Raw genomic sequence first — 19715 nt, 5'->3', positions numbered from 1 at the left:
GTATGTAAAATATTAATAATTTAGCAAAAACACACCTTAAATTTCTGAATTGTGATTCTTCTGAGTATAATCAAGTTATTTCCCAGAGACAAAACAAAATCTTAACAGCTGTTAAAAAAAAATCCCTAGGGGACTGGAGAGATGGCTTAGCAGTTAAGCGCTTGCCTGTGAAGCCTACGGACCCCGGTTCGAGGCTCGATTCCCCAGGACCTGTGTTAGCCAGATGCACAAGGGGGCGCACGCATCTGGAGTTCGTCTGCAGTGGCTGGAAGCCCTGGCACACCCATTCTCTCTCTCTGCCTCGTTCTCTGTCTGTCGCTCTCAAATAAATAAATAAAAATAAACCAAAAAATTAAAAAAAAATCCCTAAAAAGTTAATGGACAGTATGTATAATTATTTATATTGTATGCAACTCCTAGGCATCTACTTTTTCAGGAGCACTTAAACAGAATATAAAAATATTAGGTATTAATATAAAATAATCCATACAAAATGTTTACTTATCTATGATTATTAGTGTCAAATAAAGGCCTAAACATAAAGCTATACACAAAGCAAAGTATGGAAGAACTCTGAATAATTTTCACTTTCATACATGGTCAACGCTGGCCTTGGACCTACACCCCTCTTGCCTCAGTCTCGCCTCTGCCTTGAAGATAGCACTCAACACCAGGCTGGGCTCTCTGTTCTCTTAGTTTTGGCAGACTATTTGAAGTGAAGGTAGTATGCCTTCACTAATTCACACACTGGTATCACCAACAAATTCTATCACATAGAAACCACTGCTGTATACAAAATACTTCCTGACGTTCTGTACAACAAATGGGCTTTCTGACTCACAGCAATGCTGAACAAGGTGAGCCAGGAAAAGTCATAGGTGTTAAGTCTGGTCTGTTATTTACACAGCTACGCTGAGCCTAGGCACATCATGCCCAGGCATGTTCCTTGTGACATCAAGTTCGTGGTAGTCCTGTATGAGTGCGGACAGTGATGACAGCGCTTCTGCAAAGCAGCTTTCCTCCATCCCTTCCACTTGCACATAGTGATGGAGGTGAGCCTGTGAACAGAACATTGCAGAATATTAACTATCCTATAAAGTAAATATTCTGTATTAACATTATAGATTATTCAACTTTAAAATAGAAATGAACCAGGCATGGTGGCACACACTGTTAGTCCCAGCACTTGGGAGGCAGAGGTAGGAGGACTGCCATGAGTTCAAGGCCACCCTGAGAACACAGAGTGAATTCCAAGTAAGCCTGGGCTAGAGTGAGATCCTACCTCAAAAACAAACAACAAAACAGAAATGAGAACTTGAGTGAAATTAATTTTTCCTAAACCCTACAAATCCATGAAATTTCTCATTTAGAGTAGTAATAGCATGACTAAGTCCATTTTCAATTCATCCAGTGCAATGAGAATGTTAGAGAGCCTCAGTCCTGATTTCCAATGCTGAAATACATTGTAGCAAAAACAAGCAGTTACTGACTGGGCAGTTACCTTTTTCTTGTAGAGTCTCATGAACCTTTCTCTCAGCTCTATAAAAGTAGGTTTCACACACGTGTTATTTGCTAAAGCTAATAATGAGTGAGAGTGGCCCACAGGAGGAACTGAACACAGGCTCGTCTTCCAGCCATCTTGATTCCAGGAGACAAACTGCAGAGTAGGTTTTAATCTGAGATACAAAAACTCAAAGGTAAGAATTGAGGTACTAAAATGTCACATTCTAACTTTCTAACTGTCAGGATTAGTTCAAGCAGGAGATTCTTAATGGTGTCATTCTAGTTGTTGTGTTTATAATCTATGTTTTCTATTTTGGACTATTAGTGGTAGTAGAATAATGTACTACAAACATCTTACACATCACTGAATACTCATAAAGAAAGGAGCCATTATTATATCTAATACTTAAAGTGGAGTGTGTTTGTAGCATGCTCAAGATCACACCATATTGCAGTTTAAGAAAGCATGTTTTGTCTACTAAGTGCTGTACTGTCCCAAACTGTACCTACGAGTTACCCTGAAATGGAGAACCAAACCTTTCAATATTTCTGCGAAGATCTGAAATCTGTACATTTCCTCTAACCATGAGGGCACAGGCAAGGTAGAGACTATGTTTGGGGTCTGCTTGAATTAGCTGGTGGTCTTTACTAAAGGCATCTGAAAACATCTGATCCAATCTAGAAGAAAGAAAAAGCCACTGTAGAAAATCTTCCTCCTTTCTTCCAAGTGTAATGATAATGTAACAACATGCACTGATATGTGGCCTTTGCTGTGTCTACGTTATAGCAGAAGCAGAAAACCCAACTAAATGCATCAAAGACTTAAATGCAAAAAGGGTCACTGTGACAATTAATCTAACATTTACCAAGTTCCCTACAAACTTTTCATGAACAGATTTTAATGCATAAATGAAGGCACTATAAATTGTTCTGATTAATATTGAAAATGTTGACACAAGTGTTATTTTTACCAAAATATACCAAGTAGGATTGTAAGACATTTAAATGACTTTCAAATATTCAAGTTTTCCAGAGGCTTAAGTCAAAATGTTTTTCATTATGTTGAAATGGGTAATGTTTTTATTAAGAATTAACTTTAAATGAAAAATTTGAATTCCAATTAAACTATAAACTATTACCAATTCACAATCTGTGCACATAGTAAAGTGTTTATTCTTTTTCAAAGATATTTTATTTATTTGAGAGAGAGGAAGGCAGATTGGGGGGAAGATGGAAGGAGGAAGGAGAGAAAGGGAGGGAGGGGTATGCCAGGGCCTCTAGCCACTATAAAAGAACTCCAGATACATGTGCTACTTTGTGCATCTGGCTTTACGTGGGCACTGGGGAATCAAACCCAAGTCATTAGGCTCCTCAGGCAAGCGCCTTAACCCCAGAGCCATCTCTCCAGACCTGCCCCTATGAGTTTTACAGGCCCTGTTTTTCTTGTCAACTGGGAGTGCAGGTGGCTACCATACAAAAGCCCTTTAGGGCACTAAAGTAGTTAAGAGCTCAACAACACCCTCTTCCTTCACCTACCCAACAAGCACCTGAGACAAACACACACACTAAACAAACAAACAAATGAAAACAAAAACAAGGCACCTCCCATGGTTCTGTAGCCAAAGAACTTGAGTCCAGACTCAAGCCTGTCAAGACTTAATGTTTAGCCAAAAGGTGAAAACGTTAGTGGCTAAAATTAATCTCAAACAGTTAAACGATTACTTTTAAATAAACATTACTGAAAACAAAGAAAAACAGAAATAGTCAGGGTTAATGTAAATTTCTTTCATTTAAGTTGGCATATAAGGTTCTCAAGCAAGTAGAATTTGGTTATGTCTTACCTCCGAGAAGGAATGTTAACATCTGCCAGTGTATACAGGGGGGTTAGGCTTGACACAAGAAAATGGAGTCGAGGAAAAGGAACTAAATTCATGCTGATTTCATTAAGATCCATGTTAAGGGGCCCTTCAAACCTTGCAGAGCTAAAACAAAGACATTCAAGCAATGAGAACAATTTCAATATAAAAACTGTAACTTCGAATTTAGTTAGAAGGTATTTTCCTTTTTGTTACACTGTTCAATGCAGAATACAGTAGTTTTTTTCTATACTACTGAAACTTGGTATTCCCAAAAACAATGTATGAAGAGTCTTGCGATTTTAATTTCCTCATTATCTCAGATGTAACAAATGTATTTGTTTTAATTTTTATTTATTTGAGCACGCGCAAGACAGAATGGGTATGGCAGGGCCTCCAGCTGTTGCAAATGAACTCCAGACCCATGTGCCACCTTGCGCAACTGGCTTTCATGGGTCCTGGGGAATCAAACTAGGGTCCTTTGGCTTTGCTGGCAAATACCTTAATCACTAAGCCATCTCTGCAGCCCCAGTGTATTCTTATTTTAGCAGACTTTACATTAAGTTGAACACATATAGATTACTTATTATAGGAACCTTATAAGGCTCTGCATAATAGATCTATAACCTGGACATCTTTGTATCAGCTAACGAAGTATGGACCAGCTGGCTTAAGAGCCCAAGATGTCCGCCCTATAGGTAAGATTAATTTTGTCTAACCAACGTCTATCAAGTACATTTCATGGATATACCTCGCACTTGGAGAAATGCTGCTTAAAGGAATAAAAATTCTGGTCTTTCACTCCAACAGATGAAAACATAAGACAAAATAACAATAAAGCAGCTCCTACAGCTTAGAATAGCTGACAAAGGTTATTGGGCATGTGCTCAGATGTACAGTGCTTGTCTAGCACACCCTGGGTTCAAGACATGGCACTGTAAAGAAATGCGACTATCAAAACGTAGAAGGCCATCAGAGCACAGTAGACTTTCCCATGTCCCTGGAGAGGATTACCTTGTGAGGTTGAGCAGCAAATTTGCTACAATGTTGTTCACTGCATCAAAGGGTTTCTTGTGTCGCCTTTTCAGAGCCCCATCATTTGAAGTGACCAGACTCTCTGGCTTCACCACTGCGCCTGACTTTCCAGAATTCACTACAAGATCAATTTTGCTAATGATGTCAAATAAAGACTTTGGAGAGGAAAGTAGTGAGAGAGAAATTAAGAAACGTGGAGTTAAATGATGTTTTAACTAGGTAAGAAAAGAAATTTAAACTTAATCTTTAGCCCCAAGTTGCAATGTCACTTCTTACTTGATTATCAATGGGCAGAACACAGTCTGCATGCTCCTCAAGTTCCTTCATTGCCAATATGCTATTGTAAGGGGAGGTTATGACATCATCCTCACTGGCAGGATACACTGATGTTACAAATCTGAATACTTCTGGGAATTCATCTTCAAGAACCTTTAAAAGAAAGGTGCCAAGTCCAGAACCCGTTCCTGAGGATGGACATTTCAAACAGAAAACAGCATGATTCAGAATATACTCAGGATGTGTTCTTTATGGCCATAATTTTCAGCCTACTCCTGTGATGACACACTCACCTGATTTCAAGTAAAGAAAAAGAGGCAATCAAGGTTGTTAGTATTAAAGTCCTGGATTTCATCTCAGGCTCTGATCATGACTATGGGGCAGCTTTTTATATTCCATTCCTTTTGATGAAGGCAATGTTTATACTTGATAGTGGTAAATTAAAATCTGACCTTGAATTTATGATCCTAACTCCACATCTTGCATGCTATTTTATAGGTGCCACCAAGCTCCATTTTTATGCAGTGCCAGGGACTGAACTCAGGGCTTTTTGCATGCTAGGCAAATACTCTACTAAGCTACATCTTCAGCCCCATGCATACAATTGTAATGACCCAGAAAGCCATTATATCAAAAAGCAACTGCAAAAACTGAGTTAAATTGTTCAAACTGAAGCATTTTCATCTTGTATTTCCAAATATGAAATGTCATTATTTAAAAGCAGAAGCTCTTTTTAATTTCATTCAAGACTACTTTCTGATGCATAAAGTTACACTGATATTAATACAGAAAAATTTAAAGAGAATATTTTGGAATCCTGTAACATAGTATGCTATTAAACTGTTAGACTGGCAACACTAGTGTGCCCATGTGCTTGCCTGTGGTGGGTGTCCAGAGTGGCATGTTGGGTGTCTGGCCCTTTCACTATTCTTGCCTGGTTCTATTTAAACTGGAGCCTTTTACTGTTTTGGGTTTTTTTTTTTCCCCCTTTTATTTCACCTCCCACAAGCTCTGGCAAGTCTCAGGTCTCTGCTCCCTTATTAGATTGGGACTAGCAGAAAGTGTGGCCACACCTGTTTATATTGGTACTGGGGAATATAACTCCTCAGGACTTTTAAAAAAAAATTTTTAAATTAATTTATTTATTTGAGAGCGACAGACACAGAGAGAAAGACAGATAGAGGGAGAGAGAGAGAGGGCGCACCAGGGCTTCCAGCCTCTGCAAACGAACTCCAGACGCGTGCCCCCCCCCCTTGTGCATCTGGCTAACGTGGGACCTGGGGAACCGAGCCTCGAACTGGCGTCCTTAGGCTTCACAGGCGAGCGCTTAACCGCTAAGCCATCTCTCCAGCCCTCCTCAGGCCTTTATACTTGCACATAAGAGCTGTTTATCACTGAGCCATCTCTATAGCCCCATAATGCTGTTTTCTTAAGCAAAATAGCAAAAAGTTGCAATGTATTTGTATGGATAAATTCTGCATTTGAATCCTGTTTTAGAGTGTATACGCATGTGCTGTGCTGTCGTATAAAGTTTCTTTACGCCTACACTTAATTCTGGTACAAAAATTTTAAGTAAATGGTCTAATCAATGTAGATTATTATTGGAATATAATGTCAAAAATATTAAATGAGGGGCTGGAAAGATGGCTTAGCAGTTAAGGTGCTTGTGTACAAAACCAAAGGGCCCAGGATTGATTCTCCAGGACCCCCATGTAAGCCAGATGCACAAGGTGGTACATGTGTCTGGAGTTCATTTGCAGTGGCTGGAGGCTGTGGCATGCCCATTCTCTCTTTTTCTGTTTGCCTCTCTCTCAAATAAATAATAAATAAATAAACTATTCAAAAAGGTTCCTGGATCCAAATCCAATTAAATATTTAGGGCTGGAGAGATGGCTTAGCAGTTAAGCGCTCGCCTGTGAAGCCTAAGGACCTCAGTTCGAGGCTTGATTACACAGGACCCACATTAGCCAGATGCACAAGGGGGCACATGCGTCTGGAGTTTGTTTGCAGTGGCTGGAGGCCCTGGTGCACCCAATTCTCTCTCCCTCTCTCTCTGCCTCTTTCTCTCTCTCTCTGTCACACTCAAATAAATAAATAAAAATGAACAAAAAGTTTTTAAAAAATATATTAAATGAGGCAAGGCATGGTGGCACATACCTTTAATCCCAGTACTTGGGAGGCAGAGGTAGGCAGATCATTGTAAGTTTGAGGTCAACCAGGGACTACAGAGTGAATTCTATCAGCCTGGGCTACAGTGACATCCCACCTTGAACAAAACCAAAAAGAAAAAGAAAATGAGGCAAATTTTTTGGTTTTTTTTGGTTATTCTTTAAGGACAGTGTAGGAAAATGGAAACATACATTTTTATTAATCTTATGAATTGGTACCATATTGTAGAAAGGTACATTAATGATTTCAACCAACACTGAAAAAACGCTCATTATTTGGTTCTATCTTTTTGTCTACAAATACTCTCTCTGGCCACAGTGGCATAAGAGCAAATATTCATATATTGAATATAGGTGGTAATAACTGAGCACTAGTTGTATTTAATATATACAATTCAGTTGATGCTCTTTGAGAACACATACAGTAAACAATTATGGAATGACCCAGCATGATCTCATTTTTAAAAAATTTTTGTTCATTTTTATTTATTTATTCGAGTGTGACAGAGAGAGAGAGAGAGAGAGAGAGAGAGAGAAACAGAGAGGGAGGGAGGGAGAGAGAGAGGGAGAGAGAATGGGCGTGGCAGGGCTTCCAGCCACTGCTAACGAATTCCAGACGCGTGCGCCCCTTGTGCATTTGGCCAACATGGGTCCTGGGAATCAAGCCTTGAACTGGGGCCCTTAGGCTTCACAGGCAAGCACTTAACCACTAAGCCATCTCTCCAGCCCCACATGATCTCATTTATATGCACACATTTCACAGGAGTATATGGAGGGACAAACATTAATAAGCAAATGGACGCATGATCACTTAAACCATTGAGTCAAGCTTGTTACCTGTAAGAAGAGGGACAGTAGGTAAGGGGAATTTGCTTTAAACCTTCAGTATTTTTAGATTTTTGTTCATTTATTTATTTATTTATTTGAGAGCAACAGACACAGAGAGAAAGAGGCAGATAGAGAGAGAAAGAATAGGCAAGTCAGGGCCTCCAGCCACTGTAAACGAACTCCAGATGTGTGCGCCCTTTTGTGCATCTGGCTAATGTAGGTCCTGGGGAGTCGAGCCTCGAATGGGGGTCCTTAGGCTTCAGGCAAGAATTTACCCGGTAAGCCATCTCTCCAGTCCAGTATTTTTCTATTTTAATCAGTTACATATGTGTTTTCCTAAACTTCTATGTAATGCAGGGATTTTAAAAGCTACAATAAAAGCCATAAATCAAATTGTTTTTCTTGAAAACTCAAATTTACAGGTCAGTTTTTCTCTGAGAAAGAGTCTCAGTATGCAGCTTGGGCTGGATTCGAGTTCTTCCCCTTCCTTTTGACTGCTGGGAGTGCTGGCATTAGCCACTGTGCCCAGTTGTATTGTTCACACTGCAGCTCATGCTGGCCTCAACCTTATGAGATTCCTCCTGCCTCAGCACTGTTTATGATGGTCTTTCCAAAGTCATAACTACTTAACAATTTTATCTTTAATTTTAAAATGCAAGGTAAAGAATAAAAGATAACTTCAAAAATCAATTACATACAACCTTAATCTCACTTTGTACAACACGCACGATTATTATTATTTTTTTATTTCAGACCTTGTTAATACTTTGGTAATACATAGAAAGCTATATTGTTTCCATTTCAGTCAATAAAAGTGAAAAATCTTTCAGCCCCAAGTTTCAGGCTTATCTGGGAACATCAAGCAATATACATTATGCTTCTAGTTCAGTCCAATTCATTATCATATAACATGTGATATCAAGAAATTGAAGGAAAGGCTTTTAGTTGTTGTTGTTTTGTTTTGTTTTGAGGTAAGAGTCTCACCCCAGCTCAGGCTGACCTGGAATCTATGTATTCTCAGGGTGACCTCGAACTCATGGATTTCCTCCCGAGTGCTGGGATTAAAGGTGTGCACTACCATGCCCAGCACCTTTTTTTTAGGCTGTTCCAGTGGATGAGGAAGGTTTAAAGGTGGGTTAGGAGGAGCATTCACAATTCTGATAAGCAGGCGTGAGCAAGCACATGCTAGAAAAGCACGTACTATTGTTGGGATAAAGAATCAAGAAAATTCTAAGACAGTAAGTGTTCCTCAAAGTTGCTTAAAATTCTATAAAAGAGCCAATAACAGTTTCGTTAAGACTTTTAAAGGTTCAATTTTAAGAGTAAGACTGAGTCTCCCCATCACTGCAGGGTCACCAAGGACAGGTGCCATGAGGACTAGTGGGAGGGCAGCTGCAATGGGAAGCCGAAGTAGCAGGGACAGTGACACAGTCCGGCAGCCCCCAGGGGTGGGTTCTCAGGTGACTACCTTCTCTGTGACTCCAGTCTGGGAGAGGCAGAGCTGTACCATAGCCCAGCCCAGCAAAGTGCTTGGTAGTCTCAGAGCTATTACCATCCTCAAGATTTCTCCCATCCATGGCCTGAGCTCATGTGTACTGTTTCTGTCCCACTCTCAGAGAGCTGATACCGAAAGTAAGGTTCTGCCCGCTGTGGGTTTGGAACAGTGAATGATTCAGCTCCCAGCCAGAGAACAGAAATGAAGTAGCCCATTTCAGGTGCTTCAAAAACATCATCTGCATTTTGAAATTTGAGCCCTAATTTTTAACAAAAACTTAATTTTTAATGAAAACTAGGAAGAAATGGATGCTCTCCCGGAAGGAAAAACAAGGTAATTCCGATTTGATTTTTTGAGGACTACATGATCTTTCTAGTTCAGACTTTTGACCCACAAACTAAATGATGGGAGTATTTTCATGATCTTTCCAATCCATAGCTCTATAAGGAGCCTAAACAGGAATGGCAGCTTTGACCTACTTTATATATGTATGTACAGAACGTGGGGAAGACCTGCTTCCAAAGAATAAGCAGTTTAAAATTACAGCTGGGCTAACTTCTTTTTGTAATTCCATTTAATTAGAGAGAGAAAGAGAGAGACAGAAAGAGGGAGGAGGGAGAGAGAAAAAAAAAAAAGTGCACACCAGGGCCTCTAGCCACTGCAAACTAACTCCAGATACATGTGTCACTTTGTGCATCTGGCTTATGTGGGTACTAGAGAATTACACATGGGTCCTTAGGCTTCCCAGGCAAACACCTTAATGGCTAAGACATCTTTCCATCCCCTGGGCCAACCTCCTGAATGTTAAAAGTTTTAGGTGAAGTTCTTACTGAACTGTGGAGTAAACCAGCTTGCTTGCTACACCTGAACTAATAAATCCAAAGATGTATGGCACAGGGTATTTTCAGAAGATACTTTTATGGCTACGATGTCTCTTAAAATTATGCCTAGGTAGGCTCTGAGGTAGTAGGGTAATAAGCCAGTGGCATATCTTTGTAGGTACCTTGAGTGAATCTTATGAATTACAGATATTCATGTTCTTTTGTCCTCAACAGTAAGACGAATGAAGGTTTCTAAAAGAAATCTGGCAATAGTAACAACAATACTTCAGCAATTTTTAACACAGAAAGCTAAAATGTATAAACAATGAAATATGCACATACTTAACAGTTTTTCTATTTATCAGGCAGAGATCTACAAGCAATCTGCTGGAATGTTAACAATATTCCAGGCTCATGAGTGAACAGTTACCTCCTCCCATGGAGTGTAGTATGAAGAAACTCTGCAAGCAGTCACAGTGCTCTGCTGACTTCCTGAGTTTCTCTAAAATCTGTTCTCGGTAAAGACTTCCAAAAACTTTGTGACCCACGGCCCTGAAAATAAGAACATACAGTTGACCAAATCCTTACATTTATTCTTGATTTTATTTCTGCTCTAAATGTAAAAACAAAAAAAATTTGAAAAGTATTTTAATTGTACAAAGTGAAATTATTCTTACTTCATGTCAACATATTCAACTGTAACACCCTGCAGATACTAGACCATTTATCATAGAGATCTGTACTTCTCAAATACCTTTATAACACAGCAATGGATATTAACTGTACTTTCATCTTTTCACATTTTCTCTTAAGATACAACTGTAGGGCTGGAGAGATGGCACATGCACCTGGTGGTTGTATACAGTGGCAAGAAGCCCTGGTGCACCATTTGTCTCTCTCTGAATATGTATGAAAAATAAATAAAAATATTTTTAAAAATATTATTTATTTATTATTTGAGAGAGAGAGAGAAAATGAATGTGCCAAGGCCTCTAGCTGCAAACAAACTCCAGACATATACACCACCTTGTGCATCTGACTTTCTTGGGTCCTGGGGAATTGAACCAGGGTCCTTCGGCTTTACAGGCAAACACTTTAACCACTAAGCCATCTCTCCTGCCCCTAAATAAAAATATTTTAAAGAGATAAAATTACAGTTTTGTAAGAATTCAACTGCTACTTTTTTTTTCCTGTCCATTCTAAGTAAACTCTGAAGTTCAGTGAATTTACACATTAAAAAGTCCAATAGGGTAAACTACAAACATATAGGAAAAATAGTCATATCATATTATTAGAGGAAATGGTAAATGGTAGAAAACTGTCACAAGGTTTCAAGGCTTCTTGACTGCTCGAGTTGGAAAGCCTCACTGTAATGCCTAATAAAATAAATGACAGCACCATTACATGCAGGTCACTGCCATTCAGAAGTACTTAGTAAGTTACAGAACATTTAGAGGAAAGCCAGGGTGGTGGTGGTCAGGCAGGCTCATGTTTTAAGTGATTAGTTCTTCAAAATGGTATACAAGACTCAAATTTATGCTAAAATAAAACACAAAACTTGATATTTGAAAATGATGAACACTTAATTCTTAAGCAACAGCAAAAAGGTTCAGTGCACATTTTTATTTGTGTGTATGTGCAGTGCATGTACTCGTTTGTGTGCACGCGTGTGGAGGCCAGAGGTAACTGTGAGGCATTTTCCTTAAACTCTCTCCAGTTTTTGAGACAGAGTCCTTCACTGAACTCAAGAGTTCACTGATTTGCCTAGACTAACTGGCCAGCAAGTTCCAGGGACCGTCCTGCCTCCCCAGTGCTAGGGTTACAGGCACGGATGCCGCACCTGGCTTTTACATGAATGCTGGGAATCTGAACTCAGGTTCTCATGCCTGTGCAGCAAGCACTTTATCATCTTCCCTGTCTCAGTGTGAATTCTTCAATCACTGTTTGGGTGGTCTCCTCCCATTAAAGAAATTATTACGTATTTAAGAGTACAAACACCCTCTGGCTCGACTTGGATTGTAGGACACTGACTGTGCTTGTATTTTTATACCAATTCAGTTATTTGAACACACTGGAAAATTTGAAGAATCAAGTATCAGTGAATAACTTATGAAAAATGTTTAAAACTCCCATTAGTATCCAAAGTTAAGAAAGAATCAACTTGTAAAAAAATTTAGCCTATCAGTTTTTCATGATTTTTTATACTAAAAATAAGCTTAGAAGGAAGTAGGAGTAAAAGTAGACACATCATTAATTAACAGGAAGAGACGAGTTAGCAAGGTCTAAGTTCATTTGTCAATATGACCATCACTATTAAGAGCACTCAGTGCTTCCAGGTGACATGTGATGTTGATCCTTGGTACATTCTCACCAATTATTTCCTGACCCAGACTTATCAGTGATGAGCTGTTTGCCATCAAATAAGTCTCTCAATGGTCCCTGGAGAAGTTCATTCACTACTCCTTCTTCCATGTCAATCAAAACAGCCTGAAAAGAGACATTAGGTTTATTTTATGTCAGGGGCATTTATTCTGTAAGTCAAAAGAATTTTATGAGTTCTACTGCATGGGATACTGCTCAATGGTTAAAGGCCTTTGCTTGCAAAAGAGGTTGAGATATTGTGGTGGTTTGATTCAGGTGTCTCCCATAAACCTAGGTGTTCTGAATATTAGGTTCCCAGCTGATAGAGATTTGGGAATTAAAGCTTCCTGGAGGCAGTATATTGTTGGGGGCACACTTATGGATATTATAGCCAGTGTCCGCTTGCCAGTGCCTGGCACACTCTTCTATTGCTATTGTCCATCTTATGTTGGCCAAGGGGATGATGTCTATTCTCTGCTCATGCCATCCTTTCCCCTGCCATCATGGAGCTCCCCCTTGAGACGGTACGCCAAAATAAACCCCTTTCCCCCAAAAGCTGCTCTTGGTCAGGTGACTTCTACCAGCAATGTGAACCTGACTGCAATAGTTGGTACCAGAAGAGGGTTATCAGTTACTGCTACACACCTGATGTGTGACTATGGCCTTTTAGAATTGATTTTCAAGAGCAATGTGGAAGGACTTGAAATCTTGACTTAAGAGATGCCTTGCAGTGCTGTCAGCTTGATGGACTATTCTGGTCAGAGCTGCAGGACCTGAATGTAGTGAGAACTATGGACTATGAAGTTTAGCATGTGAGGGTAAGAAACAGCTTTGCCTGGACTGGGCTAGAAGCAGTTTGTGTGAGAGGCTTGCTGCTATGTCTGTGACCTGAGAACTTGTGCAGGGTTGCTTTATGTAGAAATAGACTGGTGTGAGCAGAGGGATATGGCACAGAAATGAGATCTTTGGAACAAAACTTCTGCCTGTTCAGCTGCAATTATATAAGATTACAACCTTTGATTGGGTCAGCTGACCTGCCCTGGGGCAAAAGAAAGAATTCAGACTCTTGAAAGGGCCAGAGTGTACAAGGAATGTCCTGTTCTTCAAAGTCTGCTTTATTCCCCCCTGGATCAGCAAATTGGTACCCCACTTGGTGTTACAGAGTATAAGAAATGCAGGAAAGAGAGGGTCATTGAATTCCCAACAGTCTTGTGTTCTGGAAACAGCCATGGGCAGTGTGAAGCAGGTTTGCTGAGAATTGACAGGAGTTCTTAGCACTACAGTATCTCTATCAAAGCTTCCAAGGCTCAGGGTCCATTCCAAAAGAAGTGGACAAAAGAATGTAAGAGCCAAAGGAAGGGTAGAACTCCTTACAGCATGCTCCCTCCAGACATAAAATGGCCTGGATATCCATGAACTCACAATGCCTGACATTGCCTACACATGACCATCATAAGAGGAGGAAAAGATCACAACATCAAAATAAAACAAAGACTGATTGAGATGGGGAGGGGATATGATGGAGAATGGAATTTCAAAGGGGAAACTGGGGTGGGGGGAGAGAGAGTATTACCATGGGATATTTTTTATAATCATGGAAAATGTTAATACAAATTCAGAAAAAAATTAAAGAAAATAGCAGTAAAAAATAAGCTGCTATAGTTCCAATCTGGAAAATAAAATAACATTTAAAAAAAGTAAAACTCTAAATTTAATAAAATGTACATATGGAAAAGGAAAAAAAAAAAAAGCAAGCAATTCCATCCTGGTCAGTAAAGTCATATCCAACTTAAAAGGTGAGGTCTAAATTCTTCAATCCTACTCCAAAAAAACAAGTGAGGAAAAACCCAAATCATTTCTTCAATTGAAATTCTTACAGGGTCTTAGAAATCTAGACAGTAGTTTTAACCACAAAAGGTTCTTAATAAATGTAGGATATACGAATTCATATATTCATTAGGAGCAAAAAATGGAAGAAAGCTCCCCAAATGTCCAGTTTAAATGAGTAAACTTACAATGCGCAAAGCAGAGGTAGTAGACAGATGTCCATGATAATTCTCTTCTTCCCAATATGCAAACTAATTCATCACCCCAGACTTTATTGACATATGAGATCATCTACACTACTAAGAAAATCAAACACAAAATTAAGTACATAAAGAAAAAGAACAGACACAGCAGGCGGTCAGCAGGGATGCCTGGCAGAAGCATATGTCCCTCTTTCATCTCTGTTTACTTTCCTTCCCGTGTATTCTACAGTGAAGCCTGGAGGCTGAGGCTCAGCAGTGGAGTGCATGCTTAGTACGTGTGAGGCCCTGGGCTCAGTTCTCAGCATCACCAAAAATGTGAACAAGAGGAAAACAAATGAAAAGAAAATTGAACTGTTTATGAATCTTTTTTTTTCCGAAGTAGTGTTTCCCCCTGGCCCAGGCTGACCTGGAATTCACTATGTAGTCTCAGGGTGGCCTTGAACTCACAGCAATCCTCCTATCTCTGCCTTCTGAGTGCTGGAATTAAAGGCGTGTGCCACCACAACCGACTGTTTAAGAATCTTTGATTCAGAATCTCACAGAATGCCCATGTTAACATTTAACCAAGCACAAGAAGGACCTCAATGAATGGACAGAGTGTAGGATTACCAACTGTCTAAGACTGTAAACGAAAAAATTACCTTATACTCACCCTTTTCTAAAATAGACTTGGGAAAGTATGTGGAAATTTAAAGATATGGAAATCAGACCTGCAATGGCATTTTCATCTGCCCAGGGAAGTAGTGTCAGAATCTACACCTAGATCTGGGTCCCAACTCTTGGTATTTGACAAAATCAGCCCAAGCAAATGAGCTTTCAACCCTTAACACAACAGACCACTCTTTCATTCCTTTCTGTCAATTTTCCTTTGAAAATTCACTACATTTTGGGTTCCTCACTTAAGCATGCTAAGTCTAGAGCCAATGTTGTTCCAGAACAAGTTTATATTCCTTCCCATAGCCACATGGTAACCTTTGGCTTTTTCCTAATAAAGAATTTCTAAAACTGGGCATGTGGCTATAAACCCAAGATACTGAACACAATTAAAAGTTGTCTGGCAAATGTCCAATTTCTTTCTCTCCAAAGTTAGGAATGTCAGCTCTCTGTCAGCATGGGAGGTAGATAAAACACTTTAGGAAATAATAAATCAACATGCTTTTGTGGCCACTGACTTGGGTGAGAAAGCATTCTTCTTTTCTCCTTAGGAGTTTTTGCTGTTAAGTAGCTGGGATCACTGGCAAGCCCATACTCTTCATGAGACAACTTTGTGCTTGGGTCCCTCCACTGTTCACTAAGTATCACTCAATGGTCCTGACCTGCAAGCTCAGTTTGTTTCCAGGGACTTGAGAGACCACCAACAGAGGCAGCCCAACGTGCGTGCCACAGTACTCTCGCTCTCTAGCCCTTCAGCTGCTGAGCTAGGTCTCACCTCAGTTCCTTACACAGCACTCAAACTGCCTTTCTTTCTGTCATACTCAAAGAATACTAACTAACAATCATAGAAAAAGCTTGTTTTAGAGAAATAATCACAGAAGAGAAAGGCTGGAATAAGATGAAGACTGTAAGTATGGCTGACCTAACATTTCCATCCAGAGGAAATTCCAGGTGGTGGTATACATACACTATAATCTGCCTAGATAGGAACTGTGTTTTGGTAGTAATCTTCATGCATATAAATCTCTCATTATTTTTTTTAAAATATTTATGGGGGGGGGGGAGACACAGACAGAAGAGAGTCAGCATGGGTGTACCGGGACCTCCTGCTGCTACAAATGAACTCCAGACGTAAGCACCACCCTATGCATTAGCCCTGCCTGGGCACTGGGGAACCAAAACTGGGCCATCAGGCCTTGTAAGCAAGTGCCTTTAACTGCTGAGCCATCTCCCCAGCCCAATTTTGCTATTTTTATATAAAAATTAATTTGGGTTACATATTTCAGTGTTAAAAAGTGTTAAGAATCTTAAATGTGAAGAAGACTCCTTTTGTTATTATTTATCATGGATTCTATTTCTCCTGAAGCACTGAAAAAATCTGTATGAAAATGGATGCCAATGTGTTATTAGTTTTCTTTATAAAAGGCATATAGGTTAGAATTTATTTAAGAACTCAAAATTGTGTTTTCAGGTTACAAAAGGCTAATTCCTTTAGAAACACCTGCAGTATAAGAACAACCCAAGGGTACATATCTTACCCGTGCTTTTAAGGATCCTATTTTCCCCCTGGAAATATTGCCACTATCACCAACCACCCTGAAAGAAAAAAAATTGAGGAAGTTCATGTGATCTTCTGGGTCTGGTACTGTTAGCTCCCCTTCACACAGTAAGGCTGGCTATAGGCCAGGTGAGGTTGACATAATGACATTGTAGTCAACGTCTAACCTCTTTCTCCCTTACTGTCTCTCCTGACTCTGAAAAGGTGAGGTTCTTTCCTTTTCCTTCTTGTAGTTAGTTCTCATGTGAATTGTTGTAGACAATATGATAAAGGAAGTATTCCAGGACGCTTTCCTCACAAGAACCACCCAAGGCAGAACCACCCCCTTTGTCCTGCCCAAACATGATAGCTCTGAATCCTAGAGCACAGACTGCCATTTTCTTGCCATCAAGTAGTAATCACGGAGAGAAAAACAAAACAAAAAAAACCCCAACACACCGAGGACAGAGATAACCACTAATATATCTGAGGTATTTCTCCAAACGGAGGGCATCTCACTTCCACAGAACATGAGAGAAATGAAATCCTTCCTTATTTAAGCCATAGTGATAGGTTGCCTACTCTAGCCAATCACATCAACTTACATACTAAACCAACTCACATACTCAATAGTACACAGGTCAACACAGCTCATAAGATAGACTAGTGAAGGGAGCACCATTGGACACAGATGCCATAGGCCTGTAATTGGTGAACGACAGTCCTCAGAACAAATCCTATTAGCTGCCTATTTTCCTAAATACAACTTTATCCATCCATCCATTCTTGTTCATGTATTACTATCCATGAATGCATTCATGCCAGAAGGGCAGGCTGTGACACAGACCTTGAAGTTTGAAAAACTCAAAAGTATTTACTATCTGGTTTTCCATGGAAATGGTTTGCTAAACCCTGATCTGGGTATATATCTATACAGCTGTTAATAAGGTACAATTTGATAAAGAAAGAAGTATACACAAAGATGTGTTCTCCTCATCTTTTCCTCTGCCTCAAGTCGATACTGGGCAAAGAAGGATGCTCTCAGGTTAACAGCATGTGACGCAGAGTAGATGACAATTCAACATAACCCCACCAGTTAAGTTTTATGAAGCATTTTGGAAATGTGTAAACTTAATGATTTAACATATGACTGGACATACCCTGAATGTCAAATTACTTTTAGGTAATTTTTTTTTCAAGGTAGGGTACTGCCCTAGCCCAGGCTGACCTGGAATTCACTATGTAGTCTTAGATTGGCCTTGAACTCACAGCAATCCTCCTACTTCTGCCTTTACGAGTGCTGGGATTAAAGGCGTGCAGCACCATGCCCAGCCAGATAAAAACATTGTTATAAAATCTTTATTGATAAATTACTTAAACAATTACTACTTGTATTAACTATTTTTATTACTTTGTTATATATTACGATTATCATAAAAGTATTAATCACATTACTTATTGAATAAAATAATCTTTTTGTAAGCTGTTTGCACACATGCTTCTCTCCTTTTAAGCATTTCTAAGCGTTTTTTTTTTTTTTTTTTTTTTAAAGTCAAGGTCTCACTAGCCCAGGCTGATCTGGAATTCAGTCAGGAGCCCAGGCTGGCCTTGAAGTCATGATGATTCTCTTACCTCAGTTTCCCAAGTGATGGGATTAAAGGTGTCAGCTACCACACCTAAATGTATTCTTGATTACAAATATATTCTAAATGTGAATTAAAAGCTGGGCACGGTAGCACATGTCTTTAATCTCAGCACTTGGGAGGCAGAGGTAAGGCTATTGAGTTCAAGGCTACCCTGACACTACACAGTGAATTCCAGGTCAGTGTGGGCTTGAAAGAGACCCTACCTTGAAAAACAAACAAAAAAATGTAAATATGAATTTAAAAAATGGCATTACTACATGCACTAACAAGATAACTTGTGAGAAATTTTCAGGTTTCAATACTAAATTAAATTCACTTCAGGATTAAAGTTAGGATAAGTCACACTAAAGGTTATTTTGGTTGTTGTTGTTAACAAAGCTTGAAAAGGAAGCCTATTATGTTGTTCTGAAAACTAAGAAGATATTATGACATGAGAATATATTTTCACAGAGAAAACAAATCGGACACCAAAGGCGCTGTGTGTGCGTGTTTCCATCTTACCTGGTGTCCACATTCCGGAAGAAGCTGCCTATGGCCTCATCATAAATTCCTTTCTAGAAACAAAGAAAAATATTTATAGCAGTTGCCTTTTGCCATTTCAGTAACTCTGCAGGACTGAAAGGGCTACTGTACAGCTATGAGAGAAACAAAGTGTCCAGCACTCGGGAGGCAGAGGTAGGACGATAGCCGTGAGTTCAAGGCCAGCCTGAGACTAAATAGTGAATTCCAGGTCAGCCTGGGCTAGACCAGACACTACCTCGAAAAACCAATAGTAGTAATAATAATAGGAAGGAAAGAAGGGCGAGCAAGTGTCACCAAAAAGCCTGGGTCGGTTTTTCCAAGAGCTTTTCAGCAGCGAGGTCTGTGAACTAAGTTCGCGAAGCAGGAGGCGATGGGACGGTGGCAGAGGCAGGGGCACCAGCGCGTTTCGGCCGGATTCCAGGTGCACATCTGAACAGGTGGGTAAATCAAGCGACGTGCTACGTGTGCCACGGCGTGCACCGCCTGGCTGCTCCGCACACCCGAGGGCCCGGCCGCCCGCCCGCTCTCACAGCCTCGACAAGATGCAAGAGATGTTGGGGGTTCCCGACGACGGACTCCCCCACCTCGGGGCCCGTACCTGGTTGACGGCGGCGTGCTCCCTCAGCACCAGGTCCCAGAAGCAGCAGCCGATCTGGTTTCCGCACTGGCCCACTGCGACCCGAGGGGAGGAAGAGAGAAGGGACGTGAACGCGGACGCCCGAGGGCTGGGCTCCGCGGCGCCTGCCTCGCCCGCTCGCCCCGGGGCGGCTCACCCTGGACCACCACGGACTGAGTCATTCTGCCCGTGCGCTCTGAGCAACGCTCCAGCGCCGTTCGCGCCCCAGCGTTCGAGTGCAACGACGGCCGTGAAATCACGCGAGAGCCGTAAGTCACGCCGCGGCCGTAAGTCACGCTACAGTGGTAAGTCACTGACGTCACTAAGAGCTTGCCCCCCCCCCCCCGCGCGTGCTTAGCTTAGGGAG

General features: G+C 40.5%; 1 protein-coding gene across 2 annotated transcripts; it reads right to left on the bottom strand.

Moving 5' to 3' along the window:
* Window positions 1-303: 303 nt before the first annotated feature.
* On the bottom strand, window positions 304-19586 carry Tube1 (tubulin epsilon 1). Of its 2 annotated transcripts, XM_004660644.2 has the most exons (12): window positions 19506-19586; window positions 19331-19404; window positions 18712-18764; window positions 16566-16623; window positions 12354-12469; window positions 10413-10534; window positions 4671-4858; window positions 4374-4549; window positions 3345-3485; window positions 2041-2181; window positions 1502-1676; window positions 305-1058 (listed from the first exon to the last, which is right to left on the bottom strand). In XM_004660644.2, the coding sequence occupies exons 1-12, from the start codon at window positions 19528-19530 to the stop codon at window positions 900-902; spliced, it is 1428 nt and encodes a 475-aa protein (XP_004660701.1). In that variant the 5' UTR covers window positions 19531-19586; the 3' UTR covers window positions 305-899. The 2 variants fall into 2 exon arrangements, with proteins under 2 accessions (XP_045011555.1, XP_004660701.1); XM_045155620.1 differs by lacking the exon at window positions 2041-2181 and having other exon boundaries at window positions 304-1058.
* Between the last annotated feature and the right edge of the window lie 129 nt (window positions 19587-19715).

This window comes from Jaculus jaculus, chromosome 7 (genome assembly GCF_020740685.1).
Source record: "Jaculus jaculus isolate mJacJac1 chromosome 7, mJacJac1.mat.Y.cur, whole genome shotgun sequence".
Classification (NCBI taxonomy): domain Eukaryota; kingdom Metazoa; phylum Chordata; class Mammalia; order Rodentia; family Dipodidae; genus Jaculus; species Jaculus jaculus.
This window is presented reverse-complemented; position numbering and strand designations above follow the sequence as displayed.

Excerpts from the sequence above, each read along its gene's own strand:
- Tube1 (XM_004660644.2), bottom strand. The coding sequence starts at position 19,530 with ATGACTCAGTCCGTGGTGGTCCAGG. Across the intron at positions 10,535-12,353 it reads TCTGGGTCAGGAAATAATTG|GGCCGTGGGTCACAAAGTTT; the intron begins GTGAGAATGTAC and ends TCTTATTTTCAG. Across the intron at positions 4,550-4,670 it reads TTCTGCCCATTGATAATCAA|TCTTTATTTGACATCATTAG; the intron begins GTAAGAAGTGAC and ends TCCTCTCCAAAG.